General features: G+C 43.8%; 2 protein-coding genes across 3 annotated transcripts in view; both read right to left on the bottom strand.

Annotated features, from left to right (window-relative positions):
• Positions 1-1573: 1573 nt before the first annotated feature.
• Positions 1574-3699, bottom strand: LOC144933262 (ankyrin repeat domain-containing protein 63-like). Its single transcript, XM_078857945.1, has one exon. The coding sequence runs from the start codon at positions 3357-3359 to the stop codon at positions 2613-2615; it is 747 nt and encodes a 248-aa protein (XP_078714071.1). The 5' UTR covers positions 3360-3699; the 3' UTR covers positions 1574-2612.
• A 5445-nt stretch (positions 3700-9144) lies between these two features.
• The window catches only part of PLCB1 (phospholipase C beta 1), a 183850-nt gene continuing 172981 nt past the window's right edge, over positions 9145-20013 (bottom strand). For both annotated transcript variants that reach the window (XM_078858355.1, XM_078858354.1), the window contains one exon: positions 9145-19221. In XM_078858355.1, the coding sequence (XP_078714481.1) occupies positions 18985-19221 (237 nt within the window). In that variant the 3' untranslated portion in view covers positions 9145-18984. The remainder of the gene's footprint in view (positions 19222-20013) is intronic.

Raw genomic sequence — 20013 nt, forward strand, 5'->3', positions numbered from 1 at the left:
GTTTACCAAGAGCTCCAACATGCAATGCTAAACTCTTCACGATGGCTTCTCGCAATTTGTAAAATAATCTATAGTGCATTTACAACATTGCTGCTTTACAGTGACACCCATCGTATATCAAGGGCCAATACCCTGGTTATACGATGCAGGGTCAATATTACTTCGAGCAGTTTGTGTACTGGTTCAACGCCGCAGCAATACAAACATACCTCAATAAGATGACATTCTCTGACATTTCATATCTCGAGGCGTACGGCATACAATGCAAGCCAGGATGTGTGCTTATTAATAACAATAACACACACGCGCTTTGTCAAGTCACCGCCGAATTAAAGCCTCCCCGACGTCGTGTCTGTCCGTGGAGGTTTGTTTAACCATACTTCACGTCGGTCAGTGTGGAACCGGTGATATGTGATAAGGGGTCATCCGTTTAGTAGGTACGTCAAAAATTGTCAAAACTTGACCCCTTCCCCCCCTCCCTGTACCCACGCGTACTTTTTACACCCCCCCCCCCCACCTGCGTACGTACGCTTGACGCACCCCCACCCCCCCCCCAATCCTATAGAACGGCCGATATTTTAACCCCACAGAAACGATAAAGGATTAATAATATAAACGTGTTTAAGCAAACAGATAGTCCACCACCTCACTATCTAACTAATTTGAAGGCCAATGTAGACAAATTATTATCGAGGCTTCACCCCCACCCCCGTTTATTATGCGTACGTACATTGTCAGTAGACCCCCCAATACGCAAGCGGACGCATTTGGGTTAACCCCCCCCCCTCCATGCGTACGTACTAAATGGATGGCCCCTAAGAGCGTGAGGGGCAAGATGCTGGTTTAGGCAGTCACCCGCGGATGATGTTAGCCCCTGGCTGGGAATCGAACTCAGCTGAGTATGGTTACAGCGCAGAGCGCTAACCACTGATGACATCGTTCCCCACCTCCGAGTGTCCATTCATCATCATCATACACACGGCCAATCCACTGCTGGAGTAAAGCGTGACAGTGTGCTTATTCGACTTTATAAACATCGACGCATTAGTCCACCATCTCATTGCATCACACGTATTTAATTGCACCGTACACAAGGCAATGGCTGTGCATGAATGCAGGGAACAAAACGTGAGCGAATTGAGCAATGTATTCCGCAATGCCGTGAGCATGACTTGAATGAATGCAGAGAACACGATGTCATATAGTACGGGTCGCTATGTGTACATACACAAGCTATCCTGGGGAAAACGTGTACACGCAGTTGGTCTGTGGACATACAGTGTGTGTCTATCTGTATGGGTTACTTTGGCGAGTGCATCTAACTCAACAAGGCAAGTGGCTGCCGCCGTATACAGATGCGCACGCAAATATCTGCAGTGAGTGAAATTCATGCTCATTTGCTTACGATTCAGCTGTCGGCTATATACAGACAATAGCGTTTCATTGAAGTTGGTAATTAACAATAATAATGATATCAATACACCGAAAACGATTAAGCATTTTGTAAATCCACTGCTGGATGAACCTCCCAGCCACCTCCCTGCATTCCACGCTTTGCCGGGAGCCGGCGATTTCAGACTCAGCCCTGGGTCCTGCATCGTTCGTTTTTCACGAACCTGCACTGACCAGCGTGGTGGAGTATGGTCCAACAACAGCCACGACCGACACGGGGCGGGGAACACAACTTCATCCAGCAGTGGATTAACAAAAGGCTGAAAGTTAATTGATATCCATACACTTATGTATAGGCAATTGTGCGGTTATTTTAGCAGCTCCGGTACGTGAGGTCACGCTATGCAGCATGAGTCCCCTTGGCCCCGAATCACATATTATAATTTTAGGTACCACCTTGAGATAATAACACTTGAGTTGTGCCAAGCTGTTTATATGACACCCCCCAAAAAACGCGAATTATGCAATAATATTATTTAATAAGTGCTCTGGCCCTTGGACTATTGAAACGACGGGGCACTGCGAATTTAAGACTCCAAGCACGGCGTCTCATCCGCCGTGGATTGCCCGCCGCTTTATTCCCCGTGACGATGGTCAAAGGCAGCAGCAAGGAGCGGGCGGGCGGGCAGTTCTCGACACCACTACAGGAAGCGTCACGATCTTAGCTGGGCGTGAGCATTGCCGCAATGGCTTTGTAAACAAAAAGTTTACCGACTATTTGAAATCAGTCTGACTTCGACTTGACAGCTTTGCACGGGCACAGCGGTGTCTGGCAGAGTAACGGAAACCGGAGGCATTGAGGCAACGACTGCGTAGGTTTTCGATGGTCGCGCTGGACAGCACTCTGGCGTGTCTGTGTGTGTTTGTCTTGTAACGAGCCTGAAGAAGCTCCCAGCACGAGCGTCGAAACGTCGGACATCGTGCTAAGGAAAACAACACGCGGTACAACCGGAAACAGCAAGTCGGAGAGCGGAGTTAAGATAGGTAAGGCATTGCGTGGCATGTTAAAATTCGAGGTGAAAACATTTCATATTGTACAACAATCTTGTTCATAGCCGTGGGGGCGCGGAAGGGGTTTGGGGGGGGGGGAGTTGTCACTGGGGGGTTGGGGGAGAGAGGGGCACTCTTGGATTGTGCCCCTCGCTGCTCCTCCACATCGATCACTTGTCTGCTCGAACATCGCCTGCACTGAAGTAAGAACACGGGCTCGTGTTTGTGTCCAGCTCCATGTGCGCATCCTCGTCCCCTTCTTCGTCGTCGTCATAGCGCCTCTTGCTCGCATTCACGAAGGCGCCCAACTCTCTCAGCTCTCGTCCATCGTCCACATCGTCATCATCATCAACATCACATCCCATCTCGCTCTTCTCTTCGTCCGCGTCTGCACCAAACCCCGACGATGTCTCCGCCTCGCTCCCGTCCGCGCCCGCCGGCGCGCATCGCCTTGGCTCTGCGGCCACGCTTTGCTGCTCCTGCAGACCGAACCTCTTGAAGGCTCTGAGCAGAAACTGGAGCACGTCCCTCTGGCCGGCCCTGCTGGCGTGCGCGATGGGGCTGCGGCCGCCGTGGTCGGAGACGCGAGGGTCGGCCCCGCGCTGCACCAACAGGCGCACGGCGTCCATGTGCCCCCTCTCGCTGGCGTGACTGAGCGCGGTGCGACCCTCGCTGTCCTGCGCGTTCACGTCCGCGCCGGAGTCGAGAAGGAGACGGAGAAAGGCGGCCCGGCCCGAGTCCAACGCCGAGGCGGCGTGGGTGAGCAGGGTCTGGCCAGAGGCCACCTGGGCGTCCACGATCCTGCGGTCCAACGCGTCGAGGATGAAGCGCGCCAAATGCAGCTTTCCTTTCCCCATGGCTTCGAGCAGCGCCTGTGTGCCGCTCTGCTCCAGAACTGATCGTCGCTGTTGCATCATGGCTGTGTGATTCGTTGGCCCACTTGCTCGATGGTCGTGTTGATGAATGGCAGGTTTTGTTCGTCTTCTGCTTCTTCTCTTTTCGTTTGGTGGGGGAATTGCTCAGCAGCAGCACGTGTTTGTGTTCATGTCGAGGTTGGTGAGTGGGGACGGCTTCAAGGGTGGCCTGATGAATGTGTGAAACTTCTGCCAGCGAATGATCGTAACGGGCAGTGTTGAACTATTAATGGGTGTAATATATATGTGTGCGATTAAATTAAAACAGTCCACCTATGAATGGCAGAGAGAGATAGGGAGGGAGATATATAGTCGAAGGAGCTATAACTGCGTGTGGTGAGAGCGTACGCCTCTCTGCGTTGGCTGGGGCAGAAATTCAAAAGTCTGTAAAAATATATCGTGCCCTTCATTATTCGTGTTGCTAAGGTGAGTATCCTTGGTGATGCCGTGTGTAACAAGACCCGAGAACATGACGCATGCACGCTTTTTTTCTATCACAAAAAGGGCAAAATACAAGCAAGCGTGTTCTCGTCGGCTCACTAAATTAACAGCGGGGTTGTAATTTTTTTTGTATTAAACTCAAATTTGGTACCGTGAATATTATAAACATTTGCCAGCATGTATGTTATAGCCATATATATATAATATTCAAGTAAAAATGTGTACGATTTGGTTTCGCAAAAATGTGCCACTTTTGCGTTGGTTACATACGGCAAGCAACTTAACAATTCGTTCAGCCTCTGGGCGCGTTTGACGCACACGTGTGAGTCGCAAATGAGTCTCCGGGGCGGGTGGTCCTCGTGTACGAGCGGTGCCCCGATGGTAATCTTCTTCTCTCGTATGGCTGATTTACAGGCAGAGCAACAACTACAATTTCATATTTTGGTGGCCAAGCCAAACCAACGGCGTCAGGATCAGCGGAGTGTATCGCTGTGATTTCTCCGCCGATGATGACGCATTGGTAATGGGTAGGGCGTGGTCATAGCGTGGAAGTGATTCGACGAACCCAGAGAGAGAGAGAGACCCGCGTTCATCCTCCGTGTAATCATTCGAATCTATACGGATTTTTGAGAAGGTGTACAGACAAAGTGTCCTGCATACGCTCGATAGTTGAAACTATTGTTCGAAGATGAACGAGTCGTCAATGTGTATTATTCTTGTTTGGAAAATGGTTTCACAGACCCACGTCCAATAATCCACTCATTCGTATTTAAAAAGAAAGAATACTTGAATCATTCACGATCTTTTTTCAGGTTGAGTCATATTCTGCACTTTACAACAATGCCAATTCTTTGTTTTGCTTAATTCATTCGCATGCTCTGAATTAGGGGTTGGAAAAAATCACGTTGGGTTGCATACACACGTGTACATGTATCTCCAATTGCGTATTTAAGCCATTGCTGTATATCTGCAATGCTGCGGTGTATTTTTCACATGAGAATCAACTGCATCATCATCTGCATCATCATCATCTGCATCATCATCATCCGCATCATCATCTGCATCATCATCATCTGCATCATCATCATCTACATCATCATCATCTGCATCATCATCGTCTGCATCATGATCATCATCTGCATTGTCATCATCTGCATCATCATCATCTGCATCATCTGCATCATCATCATCTGCATCATCATAATCTGCATCATCTGCATCGTCATCATCTGCATCATCATCATCTGCATCATCATCATCTGCATCATCATCATTGGCTATGTCAATAAACGATGGGCGATGAACAAAAAACAAGATTAACGAGAATGGCAGGTATTGCATTGTAATCGGTCACTCTAGTCCTGCTCTTTGTTCGAGAGAGCATCACGAGTCGACACTGCGGCAAGCACCGCAATGTTCCTAGCATGGTGTGCGTGTCGTTAGGAGCTTTTGAATAATCACGGTTTTTAATGTTTGGACGGTCGCTTGTTACACGACGAGATGTACCCCACGCAGATACAGCGATCCTCCACCAGCATCATGGCTTTCGCGAGTCTCAAGAATATGTGCGAATGCTTCACAAGGTATCTTCCCTGATTGCACAAAACGAAAACTTAACGATGAATAATATATCCTGTCTACGTTCACAACGTTTGTGTGCGGAGGATATTTCTTTGCTAGAATGGGATAAACTTTCAGTGATTTTTTTTAAATTGTTGTTTTTAATACGTTGTACGTCATTGGTTGAACGCATTGCCAAACGATACCGCGTACGTTCGTTCACGCAGGAATAACACGCTTACGTACGTTGGCTCGCATAGAAATAACACTGCGGGCACCGTGTGCGTATGTGTTTTGAGAGCTAAAATATTGACTTTTTACATTTTTTACCAGGTAAGGCACACTGAGCTATACAGTTATTTTTTTTCACCAATGACTTGGCCACAAATGATAGCTTAACGAAGTGGATTATCACGTGGAAATATCGAGCAGCTAGACACTTTAATTGCATGATTCTAAATGTGGAGACCACGGGCAAAGAGCACATGCCAACTCCAAATATAAAAACATCAGGGTCGGGATCTAACTCACGCCCTGTACATCTGGCGAGGTAGTTAACATCTCGCCACCGCGGCACCGCTATTAATAAGGCCACAAATGCAATTTAAAGTAGCTTCAACTATGCAACGTCTCGCTTGGTTTCCGGAATGGCATCGTTATACCGATACATTTAAGGGAGCTTACGGTGCTGACGGTGTGGCTTCAAATGAATCCACATGCGTAAGTTAATAGTATGACACTCCTTGGGTTTGGGTATCTTTATTTGGACTCAGACGTTTCAACTGTGCCTTTTTTATCCTACATAGTTCATCCTTCTCGACCTGCAGCGGGATGAATGATGTTACTTGCTCTGGTCACATCTGGATGAAGATCAATTGAAAGTTTCAAGACTATCACGGCGGTAGTTTATGAAAATGCGTCTATCCTGATATGTGTGGCGGTGGTATATATTGTCCTTAATAGGTGCTCGCTAAGAGCAGTTAACCTCATGAGTCTGTTCAAGTTATATGGAGGATCTTCGTCTTTGTGTATGGTCTACAGTTCCTAACGGTCAACACGCCTCCATAACATGCTGTTATGTGTGTGTACGCCCTCTACACATGCAGATGTCGGGACACGCGTTCAATATTCATCTTGGCTATGCGTTGTCAGCGTCACTTCTCATTAGGACGAGCTTCAGGTCCGGCTCCAGCTCTTCTTGGATGGGGGAGGCAGGGTGGCACTGTAATAGTGATGTTCACCACCAACACTACTACCTTGCTTGGGCCAAAACGGCATTTAGTGGTTCAGGGCCCACCCCAGCGCCCCCAAAGTGTGAGCGCTGGTCAACATCCTTGCAGTGATATGTGTTATGAAGAAGGGCGATTTCCCGAAACGTCGGCCATATGTTGCCTCAAACGTCGACTATTGCTGCATAGATCTATAATTTTAACGCAGTGTTATCGACGAACTTGAGGTTTTCATTTTTTGTAAAAAAAATTCCCTTGCAGCGATTGTCTGTAACCAGCTGTGGCTAAATTGCGTGCCTCATGAGCGACACGCAGTAGTGATAGTCTACATAGCAGCCGGGCTTGAATTTGAGATGGCGTCGTCCGGGACTGAGCTCTGGAAAATATTTCTCTGCCCCATGCCCCGACCCCTCACTGTCAGGCGGCTGGGGGTTGGAGTGCCCCAGAAAATATTCCATGAGAAATGAAGCCTTGTATTCTGTGATGTCCAATCAGAGATAACCTAGGCCAGGGATCGGCAATAAAAATCACAAGAAGAGACATTTTTTTCTTTCTAATTCGGTAAAAAACTTGAATGTTTCAAGAGCGGCAATGCACGTGAATATGAGACGTTGGTGGCCCTTCAGTCCTTAAAGAGCCGCATGCATCTCCGGAGCTGCAGACTGCCAACCCCAGATCTAGGCTATGATATCCAATTATACTAATGATGTAGAGTATAATGTATTATATTGTGGCTCTCGGCTATATGAAGGTTTTGGCAGATGGCACGTAGGGTCAGGAAGTGTGGCCACCCACAGCCTATAATGTTAATGACCATGACGAGCCATTGAACAAAGGCAGTCGCTGCATCGGGCGCTTTCAGGTGCGCTTCTGCGGCCGTCTGGAATTCTGTTTCGTCCGTGGGGTCGGGGCATGGGGCAGATACAATCCAGATTGAACACTCTTTTCTTTAGAACTGCTTTTCGTGCTTAGGTGTCTTCCCCCCGCACCTCCGATTATCACGGTTGGCTCCACACGGCGCGAAAGAGATGCAGCATAATCTTAGGTTTTTTCGGTAAAGTCACGTAGGTAAAAAATTCAAATTAATAAAAGTAAAATAAAAATAAAATAAAAATCACGACGTTTCGGAGGCAACACAAGCTTCCGTCTTCAGGTGGAACCGTCACAGCACGATAGCTGTGTTGCCTCCGAAACGTCGTGATTTTTATTTTAGTTTTATTTTACTTTTATTAATTTTAATTTTTTACCTACGTGACTTTACAGAAAAAACCTAAGAATATGAATACTTGCAGTCACGAAAGCTTCAAATCTAGAATGCAGCATACTACACACACACACGTGCATGGTAGTGCTGGGGGGGGGGAAGGAGGACCCAGTGAGGCTGGGGCACGAAGCATCAGAAAGTGGCCCCCCCTTGTTTGGCGCTGCCGGTGTCCCTGCACCGACGAAGTAGAGTGCAAGCGTCGCCACGCGCCTCTTCCTTGCACCTGTCCGCGTGACGCATCCGGCGGAGGTGTTCCGGCTGGAGGAGTTGCCGGGAGACCGAGCGCCACGCGCCCCGCGGATTTGCGCAATCTGCAACGGGGGTTTTGTGGCAGTGGCTTTGGATCTCGTGGAGAGCAACGGGCGACCGCCGCGTTTGGCACCACGATTAAGTGAAGGAAACGGCCACTCTGAAGACTATTTTCCGTAAAAAAATAATAATTCATAATTGCGAGTGAATTTGTTGCACATCAACTTTACCAGAAAAAAGGGTAACATTTGAACCTGACTGGGTTTTGGGAGCTGCAGTCCAAGAAATGATCAACAACTCCCCGTGCCTTTCTCTTTTTCAGTGCTGGCAATGACATAGGTAATGCAAAACATATATACGAAATACTCTTGGGTTCTTTCGGTAAAGTCACGTAGGTATAAAATCAAACAAATCACGACGTTTCGTGCGCAACACAAGCGTCTATCATCAGATGGGAAAGCATGGTCTGCTGCTGAGGCAGACTGCTTTTGATGGATTGATGGACGCTTGTGTTGCGCCCGAAAAGTCGTGATTTATTTGATTTTATACCTACGTGACTTTACCGAAAGAACCAGAGTATGGATTCCTGCAGTCACGAAAGCTTCAAATCAAAATATGTGAAAGTCCATTAAAAAAAAAACCATAGCTGAAAACGTTGTACAGAGCGTGCTTCTACGACCACTCTGGTCAGCGAGAGTGTGATGTGGAACTGGTTGAGATGGCATGAGGGCCTTGGCAAGAAAATCAAACTTGGGGTTCCCGGTGCTACTGAGCCACTGGACGAGTGTTGTCGTCTTTGTGAGGGCTCTTTCGGTTGTTGATCATTTTGCTTTGTGCATCGCAATGGAACTGAACGTTGCCAAGGGTATTTTGCGGAATACACGAAGGTTTATCCGGACTGTAAAAAGCTCACAAACATGGGAAATCCTTGACACAAGCAAAACACTGTTTTATTTGATACACGCTGTAACCCCATACCAGCGTAATAATGATCAATTCCATATACAACACACAGATGTAAAAAAAGTAGTGCTGATACCATAACTTACGGGTTTTTTTCCCTTTTATTTCGTCAATTAAAAAAAATGTGTACAATACAGTTGGGAAGGGGCATAGGGCGTCATGCTAGTGTTGCATAGAAAAAAAAAATACACACGTGTGTTACGATCACATTGCTCACGCAAACCTTTATATACAGAAGAGACACTAAGCCACTGCCAATATTCACTGCACAAAGCCCAATCAATTGCGTTAACACCAACACTCACCGAAGGCAGATAGCTGGCTAGCGCGAAGAGCAAAGGATAGTTGCAAACACCACACCATTATGCAAAAAGCCATGTTTGGACCCGTGCGCAATACGATTGTGGTAGTAAATTTGAAACATTCACGTAAAGGTATGCAAAACACAGGTCACCCACCACAGTATACACGTGTGCACTTTATGGCACATTCAAAATCAGAAACGGCGACTCCCCAGGTCCTGTGGAGTGCTTACACCGAGTGTAACCTCATTGGGGGTGCATACATCACACAGAGGTTTGTTTAACTATTTTAGAATGCAAAAAAAACTGTACAGTTACTTATACTATGCAATTATATTGGAAGCTCTTTGTACGGTAAAATTCTTAAAATGTTAATACGGATACTTTACCACTATAAAATTTCACCTTTAAAAAAAGCAATACACTTTGTACATTTTAATTTCACAACGACGTCTAGAAATTATCGCCTGCCTTTTAACCGCTTTCCGTTACTAGACCAAGAGCCCAGACCAGATATTTCGCTTGTCGATGCCAGCTGAGGTAGCCAATAACACAGTGAGTTAAGGGAAAACCACGTGAAGTTAGCGGGTTATCAAACAACGCTTTGCTACCTTAGGTGGTACCGATTTCTGCTCTGGCACATGAACTTCATGTCAGAATCCCTAAATGTAACGTTAGAATAAAAATGTGTTTTGGAATTTATGCATAAAAAATGCACGCACAGTAGTATTTAATGTTACGGAGTTTGCAAAACGAGTAAAATTCACTCAAAGAAACTTCAAAAGGCATGCTCGACAGTGTAGCAGCGTGTTCTGCATCTGCAAAAGAATACTGTATCCATTGGGAAATATCCAACCAATCTGACCTCGCCACCGATTATAATAATAACAACAGAATTCCATTGTTGCATTATCAAATCAATTGTGTTTCATAAGGTTCCGGGGTAGGCTGTCACTAGAAATTCACACATGCTAGTTTCAAGGTCACAAGCCCTGTTCAACTGATGCACCGCAAGCTTAAAGACAATTACTTCATATTTACTTGTTGGCTCAACAGAGTTGAAAGCTGCATTACAGTCAATGCATATAGTCAATATTATACCAAAAGTAACACATTGAGAGGGTGTGATCCAAGAAAACTGAAACCTCACTTTTCCTTACATATATTGAGTGGCACCCCAGTGCTGTAAGATTAACCATTTCCCGTTCCCAGAAGGCTGCAAGTTGCAGGGTGGATCCCGTTCACCCCCGAATCTCGCCGTTGTTTTTAAAGACATTGTACTCACCGCAGAAAACTGTAGCGACACGTCCGCACTCTGATAGCTGGCACCAAACTGTGCCACGTGCCCTCCCCCGCAAGGCCTTGTGGCAGCCTCGGTACCGACAAAGTTATTTTGTTTAAGTTTTTCTTCCGGTTTCATTTTGATGATGTACATGTACGTTATCGGAACGGTAAAGAGTTAATAAACGAGTGACCTCTGGACTGAAAGTCCGGTGGACAATTATTTTGTTTCACCATAAAGGATTAAATAATTGAGCAACACAGCAAACCAACTTAATGTCCCATTTCCCCCCTACAACTTGCACTTCATAATACAAGTCGAGGGTTACAGCAACAGGCTCACTGAAGGGGCTGTGAAGGTTAATGAACAGTGTTAAAGCGTGTGGGCCAATGTTCTTAAGACTTCTTCTTGGTTCTTTCGGTAAAGTCACGTAGAAGGGAAGTAATAAAATAATAAAAATAAAACATAATAAAATAATTCTCACGACGTTTCGGCTACAACGCAAGCAGCCGTCTTCACCTGAAGACCTGAATACGTTTCGGCTACAAGGCAAGCAGCCGTCTTCACCTGACGACCTGAAGACGGCTGCTTGCGTTGTAGCCGAAACGTCGTGAGAATTATTTTATGTTTTATTTTTATTATTTTATTACTTCCCTTCTACGTGACTTTACCGAAAGAACCAAGAAGATGACTCCCTGCAGTCACGAAAGCTTTAAATCGAAACATTCTTAAGACTTAATGTGAGCATTGCTTATAAAGTGCATATTTTGAAGGAGAAACGGTTCAGGAGCACTATTTGCTATTTCGTATTACGCTGGCAGTCCTTTAAGAAGTGGCGGATGGTTGCAATGATTGTGTTGTTGTATACAGGGGCTTCATTTATCTCTGATATTTTTCCGGGTCGTGTGGAGAGAAGACATTCCAAGTAAGCCACAGGAAGAGAGGTACTGTATACTGGATGTGGTGTGACTGGTGCAGAAATATATCCTGACTGAAAATAAGATCTGGTTGTGCAGGGTGCTCGGTATTATCACTGTTTAATCCATTTTAAGGGAGCACAGTTTTCTGTATAGTTGTATATGTTTGTAAAATCGAAAATATTTAGTGATTTTTTTTGCGACAAAGCCAGAATTGTCTGCACGTCAAACTTAACCACTAGTTACATATCCTGGGGGTTATATTATATATTGACATTTTTAAATATTATAATAAAAATCTAATAAAACATTTACAAACTATACACATTTGTTTCATGAAAGATACGACGGACAGGCTTTGATAGTGGCTGAAGCACTGCTGAAAAAAAAAATGCATTCTTTACCAGTGTTTATACCCATCTATGCCAGATGAATAAAAAAAAATCTAAGTTCACAGTGCATATAGTCATGAATGTATACGGTAATATTACGGAAATGTTAAATAATTCATTTTAATTAAGTGCAGAAAATCATATTGCAAATATATTCTTTTAATTAAGCCACTATACAGTACGAACCTCAAAATAACCGTCATCGATATACACGGTTAATGTTTGGTCATAATTCCAACAACAATAACGCATCTTTTTAAAACTAGAATTGTCAAAATTGTTGTCATTTTAAAACACGTATCTGTAATATATAACTAACTTCAAAGAGTAACACGGTAAGACGTGTATAATATAGGTTTTGTTAAATTTTCTGATAGCGTAGAGCAGTCGATGCTGCAGTACAAACTGGTGTAATTGTAACATTTGCATATAATACCATAATCTTAACTGAACCTAATCATGCCGATAGAAAAAAAACGAACAAAAAACACGAGACATTTACAAAGTGCAAGGTAGACATTATCCATGAGCGATTACAGTGATTAGCACTACTTTTAATATATGCTGTGTACACATACACGTGAGTTATTGTATTGCCTCATAAAAATGATCGATTTCCCTAAAAGCATCCAGATGAAAGAGTGACCGTCAACAGCGACGAATGTGACATTTTAAAAATGATCCATTCCAGTTGATCCAAAGCTCATGGAATTACTGACGTAAGGGGCGTTCTGAGTGGACTGCATGATACATCTGCCTGAAGTTCACGTCATAGCATTCGGAATTGTGTCGCTTTTTACAAAATCCCATTTTATTACGAATCTAGCTCAAGGGTCCACCTTGCACGCAGCTTCTAAAAATAGTCTTGTGAACAGCACTTATGCCATTGTATAACAATGATAACAACAATTTACACGTCAACAGAATACGGCTTGTACTGTGATGTGGGCATGCTTGGCTATCACGAGAGTCTGACAAGATTGTCTGGGGACAACCAAATGAAGCAATCGAGGTTTTTAAAGGAGAGACTAATTTATTTTTTGGACCGATCGCCGCATGCAAAAAAAATGTCGTGCACGCGCCTCAACCCACCACGGCAAAATAAAGTTGTCACACGAGCAAACATGCCAAACTAGTATTGTTGCTTGAGTACACCGATGTGCTGGAGAGTGCACCGCACACGTGGGGATGTTACTCGCACAATCTGACGCAAAAAATATATTAAGAATCCTCACATTGGTGATGAAAGTCCAAGTGATAAACATAGCATTGTCATTTTTGAGCTGTCGATCATATCAATGCATTGCACCCTATGCATAAAAGGTTATGGATTGTTGAATGTTGTTTTTATTAACAAACTGACTTATTCAAATACCAAATGATATGCATGTCCACAAGAGGTGGTATTTGAATAATAATACTACACACCAATACATTTAAAATTGTGGTATACGTATTGGTGGGCCTACACGAGGTCTTAATTTCATTTCGACTAAATGTCTGTTTCAATTTGATTGTGCATTTAAAAGATTCCTTATCTGAAGGGGAGCACACACATTGTGGTTAACTGGGTCTTGTATATTTTGTGCATTGCCTATTTACAGTGCAGTAGTGTGACTATGATATGCCATTTCCCATACATTCAATCTACTGAAGGTGATGAGTAGTGAGCAGTGAAAACCCATTTATCTTAATACCACATGCATGCCCCCATAATATCATGAATTAATTTAAGTTTAGCAACATTTGCAATGCAGCACAGTAGTATACAACAGTATCACTAAACATTTTTACGAGCGACAGAAATAATAAAAAAACCACAACTTATCTTAGCACCGTAACTAACTGCAACACATTTTAATGCTACGCGATTTTGCATAGCATTAATGCCCACTAAAAAATAAATAAAAAAACGTGCAGAACAAAGGTGAGTACAAATGTAACAAATTTAAAGTTCTTAGATATAGACGACAGAGAGTAGAGCAATAACTGCTTTGTTAAGCCTATGTCTATTTAGTGTAGCGAATAAATGTTGAACATTGCCTCTACATAGGATAGGGTTATGGAGACCCAACTACCAAGCAAACATTTGAGTCGTGGCCAAGGCCATTCATGCCTGGTTGTCACTGGTCATGCTGTCTTCTCGTTGCAGCTGGTGTTGCAGAGATGGGTGGTACAGTTTTATAAAGTACACACGTACTTTAAAGATGTAATTTCATTACATACGTAATGGGTATGTAAAATACTTGTATGTACGCAACGATACTCAAGTAATATGTAATTTGAATGTATTTTGCCCACCTCTGCTATGCCGTCAACATGTGATCAGTGTGTATACTTCATGAAGCAGTACTAACAGTCAGCCACGTCCAGATATCGAACAAGTAATTGTTTCTTTAATGATTCCTACCAAAAGTGTTCTATTCCCTATGACGTATAGCGTTGTAAGAATGTATGACGCTTGGTGATAATGATCCAATCTTCCCTTAGTTCTAGCAATGGCAGACCAAATTATCATATTTCATCTCGGCATATATGGATTTGGCGGGGCCTCGTTGTAGACCCAGTGATTATTGTATGTTGTAATTTTATAATTTCATATGCCCCTGTACCTTCCCCGTTCTGCTGTAATGTGCACTGATGTCTACTTTATGGAGGGCGATATTGGCACGTAAAATAAAGATTGATTGAGAAAAATAATGTGTTTGGTATGTTGAAACACATCTCTGTTTGCAGGCTTGAATTACATCGGTGACTCCTAATACCCCATTCTGCGTATTTAATGACAAGTAACGAAGACGGCGGAGCAAGCAGTAGTTCTATCCTGCAAAAAAAATGACTTGCAATACTCCACAGCCATCATGTGTGCCTCATTGTAAAACCTGGTGGGGTGCTTAGTAGATTGGGGAAGCTAGGTCTTTTCAAAATAGAAAGTTATCGAAACCACTATCCACCTCACTAACCGTGACCACCGGTGACCAACAACTGCAGCATCCAGGGTATATATGAACAGCGCCAGCACTGCATGACAATCTCTGGCTTGCCCTCCCACTGGCACATCTGAGCCGAGCCAGCCCTGGGGAGAGCCTCGCGGTCCCGGTGGTTTTTAAATCATTTATATTAAGTTCGCTTGCTTGCTTAGGACCGTGCAAATCTTTTGGTCGTTTTTTAACCCACTTCCCGTGATCCAATCGAGCTGACATTTTCCACACAGACTCGTTGTGCGTGACAATGAATGTTCGTGAAAAATTATTTCCAAAATTTTACACTTTTTAGGACAAAAATATTATATTTAATTACCAATTGCTTAATGGTGCAATGCAATCATCTGACCCATAGGTGGCAGCCATCTCAAGCCAGAGGACGAGAGGACTCTAGCCGCCACGCATATAAAGGATTTATAGTAAAAAACTTTGTTTTAATGGGTTATACTTATGCCACTGCTTATTTGCCGAACTGAGCCAGAACCAAACTATGAAACTCTGACCTTATAAGACTTCTGAGTCTGGCTCGCAGGCAAGCAGGGCCAGGGGTGGAGAGGGGGGGGGGTATCATTGTAGTCATTACGTTATTTCAGACAGTATACGCGCACGTGTCATGTGTGATGCAGACGTCACTAGGTACAGCTCGGGGCTTTCTGTCGTGAAAAATAACCTATAGCGCCTCCTGAGCTATGCCGAGTTTGTTCGGCATGGCCCCGGCATGGTTTGGCTGTGTCAATGGAAAAAGACGCTTCTGATTATTTGAGTCAACATTTGCAAGTAAAAATACACGAGGTAATAACAAAGCTAATGTTCAATACTCGTTAATGAATTTTGTGTGATTACATGGCACCTCACCATTTGTGTTATATGTACAAAGACCTCGTATACAAAGATGACAAGTTTTAAGCAAGAAATTCGAGATTTTCATCAGACTTGGTTAACGTGGACTAATGTATGTCCAGATATGGAATGTTGTGCAATGACAGGCCGCACTTTAATCTGTCATCCTCATTGACCTAAAAACTCAAATATGCTTGTCGTTAGCGTCGAACATTTCAGCCTTCTCTGGAGCTACAATATCAGTGTTTAGCCACCAGTTTACATGAAAGGCCCAATGCTCGACAATACAATACTGGCTAATTATCTATGCAAATAATTACCGACATTTCCAAAACTCACAAGCTGTGTCATGCAACGGTGCTTCGTACAAGACATTCCAAAAAGGTCACCCCGATTGTAAACTACAAACTCTCAATGCAATAGTTAAAGTATAAAATATATTCAAACGGATAATGTACACTACCAAAACAGGCATGACTTATTCGAATCTGTTCGTGGCATGCAAGTCGGGTTTTGAATGTCATTTAACAACACACGACGTCGCAGGTATGTGATCTGGCTGCAGCACTTGGCTGTGTGAAACACCCACACGAGGGTACATGACGTGCCACTCAGGGGGGGCGGGCGAGGGGGGGGAGAGTAAGACAGCAAGGTTTTTGACCAATCCGTGCAGAGTATTAGTGGGATTTCTCCAGGCATGCAGGTTTTTAATCACACTTAAGACCACAGCCAAAAAAACTAAATGAGCTTTCGCACTTTTTCAGCTTCGTAAGATTTTTCTGGGGGGAAAAATAAGATATATATTGAGCAGTGCTCAATGTGTTAAACTTCCTCAAGTACTAACAATTTCTGTGAATATATCCGACAAAATCACCCGGCATGTGCCGAGTGATAAGCAAGAGTTCATCCTGGATAGTGCTTGGATGGGCAACCATCGTGAATAAAACAGGCTGCCATAGAGTGCTGGCAGATGCTATTTTGTGGGCAGTGCAGCAAAATCCATCGTTGTGTTGTACTATGCTCTCACATCTATGCTGCCCGCCTTCACGCTGCACTGACCGGCGTGGTGAAGCATGGTGAGGGTCACGTGACCCACAACGGCGTGAGGTGGCCCTCACTCGGCGGTAGAGTGACGATAGGACTGGACCTGTCTACGTTCCGCTCTGTGTATCACCTTGGGCTGGGCGTGTCTATGTAACGCTCTGCCCCCGGTACACGTTTCAGCATAACATTGGAACTCAGTTTCTTGAGAAAGAACATAAGAACATTGTGTATAGCACACACAGGTATATATCGTGTTGAACATGTATACATTTACACATCTTCTGCATAATTTGAGAATGCAAAAAATATAGGCTACTGCATAGGACTAAAGAATACCGGTTTTCATGAACCTGACCGTAACATGCACTTTGCAACATCGTGGTGAGCGTGCGGACGCTTTTGGTGTTGGAACTTACGTTTTGTGGGTTTGTCACAAAATGCTAGCATTTCAACCCGTTACTATCGCGAATTAAGTGCTATTTAATCTAATGTTGAGTGAGAAAAGCAAATTCCTCAAGTATGAAAGTAAAGTACTGCTTTCTCTCCTGAATGTCAATTAGAGGCTGTATTTAATCAACAAGAACTGGTAAAGTTGTTGGTGGATAATATGAAAAAAATATGTACACCATTAATATATGACCATACTATCTGTTGCCACAGTTATCACAGAGGCCCGTTTCACTTTGTACATCATTGTGGCGCTCGAACCAGATAAGTGATTGCAACAATGTAATTTCAGAAGCTGCCTCGTGGCTTAAGAAATGGGACCCAAATCCTAGCTCCTCCCACCCCCAATTATCAACCGATACAGCTAAAATTAGGATTCGTGTAAGAACATTTTAACTGCTTAACCACTCTTCCATGTCGTGAGCAAACTTTAAGTTTCCGCGTAGACATTTGGCCCCGGTATTTTCAAAGGAAAGTGCCTATGAGTTCTAGCGAGTTACTCATGAACCGCTTTACTCAATGTGCCATGCATGTGTACAGTGATCTAACAGAGTTGTTGAAGTTCAAACAGTTTTTACAGAGATGCTTCTGTGTCCAGCGTGGCGTATTTTTTCTGTTTGGTCTGTTATTAGTTTCAGGTTTGATAATGGTGTTATGCAAACAATATTATTGCATTGATTATTTTATCAATGCCGTATATAATTTTTGTTGTACTCGGTTGCGTGTGAATGACCCATCCGTGAGGTGTAAAAGTCTGAGTGGTGAGCGTTGGCTGGAGTGTGAATTGCTAAACATCCACTTGTGTGAATAATCTTGTACAACATGCTGATTTTTTTCTTTTGCCTTGTGACATGTACAGGTTTTCACATGGCCTCGTGTATTTTGTGACTGCTGCTCAATTCTGCATCGTAATGAGATTGATCCCAATGCTTCCGCTGGCGATTACTTTTAGCGCTCATAATGTTTGACAGCATTTTCTACATTTCACCAAATGTCACTTTCACGTCTACAGCATTAAACGTCTCTCATTGTGGCGCTCTTCAAAGAACAATTCCGTATACAATTTAGCCCATGTCAAAATACGTTTTGCCAATTTCCCAATAAAACTAAAAACTGAAGTGACATCTTTAAAACGATTATTTCATATCATGTATTGTACTTGAAATGTTCGTATTAAAATGACGACGCATGACTTCGAAACATGAACGTGCGTTGTATGTATGTTGAACTTCAAACTGTGCTAATCGTTGCTCTCATTCAACAAAAGCTATACCACAAATTCACCAGCTCCCGCTAAAGCTTGAAGGTGCTCGTTGCTTGCGGTGGCACGGAGCAACAGAAAATATATTGCGTTATGGAGGTGCTTATTGAAACGCGAAGGCTGTTACCGGAGATGACGGTGAAGTTTGGACTGCCAGTTGCTCGGAGAAAACCGCAGCATCTTCAGGTCTTTATCCGCACTAGTGCCAAAGGTTTCGATTCGCATCTCTTGGATGAATCCCACTTTCTCGATTCCCTCTTCAGCCTTGTTATTCACGAATAAAGGAGAATTAGCAATTTGCAATTAATGTCGAAAGTTCCAAGCAGCGTTTACAGAATATGGATTTGCCCGTGAAGAAGTCCACTCTAACAAGAGGTCCCATCTCACACGCTGCCAATTACTACACAGAGGATCGCAAACGCCCAGCGTTTTTGTTCGTTGCGAGGGACTTCTCTATAGCCTCGTGACGTCGTCCGTGTCCGTGACCATCGTCAACGCCTCCCTCTCGACGCCGCCACCGCCGTCCCCCAGCGGCACCACCACCTTCTCGTCCGTCGAGCCAGGAGAGGGCGACAGCTCCACGGGATCCACCGTGAAACGATCCAGAATCATCGTTCTCATGTCCTGCTCCACCTCCTGGGGCAGTGCCTGGAGCTTGCGCGAGTGATCCACCTCCAGCTGCTGCGAGTACTGTGGCGATAAAGTGAGCGTTCTTTAAGACGTTCGCGACAAACACCCGTGACGACACTGGATCGGTGGTAAATCCAGCAGTGGATAGAATTTTTTTTAAATCTAGGGTTTTCAAATTTTGAGCTCCAAGTTGACAGCTGAGTCTGTGTGATAACATCTTTGACTTGCTCTTTGAAGCCATATAATAAGCGATATGTTTTTCTAGTGGTTCTTAATAATAAAACAAAATTAAAAGAACCTTGTTCGACTGAACGTTATATACCTTGAGATGAATCAAAGGCACTCGAATTGGACATGACCTCGATTTTCAATTTCACACAATGTTCTAAGCTGTAGTTATTTTTCAAGCCTGGCCGAGTGCAGGAAGTAGTTCCCATGAACACACTTGCCATATTATTCCTAAACAACTGTAGCAGCACAATTTAAAACCCAGCAGAGTGATGTCACCTTGACCCACATGGTACTTTATTATATTGGTTCTCTCTGCTATGCTTTATACCAGTGGTTCTTAACCTGGGGTGCACGCACCCCCTGTGAGTGCGAGACATGGCCAGATTTTTTTTAGAAGGTAAATCATCGAAACACAAATTAGGCAAGGGCATCTAAGTACAACTACTTTGTTTCATCAAACTTATGTATTTATTAACATTATACAAAAGGGTGCAAGGTTAAGAACCACTGCTTCATACGAAAAGAACATCTCAAATCGCAAAACAAATATGTTCGAGATGAATCACATTTTAAAATCGATCTTCTCTCTCCGGTTGCTATGATCATAAATAATCACAATTT

The sequence above is a fragment of the Lampetra fluviatilis genome, chromosome 7 (genome assembly GCF_964198595.1).
Source record: "Lampetra fluviatilis chromosome 7, kcLamFluv1.1, whole genome shotgun sequence".
Taxonomy (NCBI): Eukaryota; Metazoa; Chordata; class Hyperoartia; order Petromyzontiformes; family Petromyzontidae; genus Lampetra; species Lampetra fluviatilis.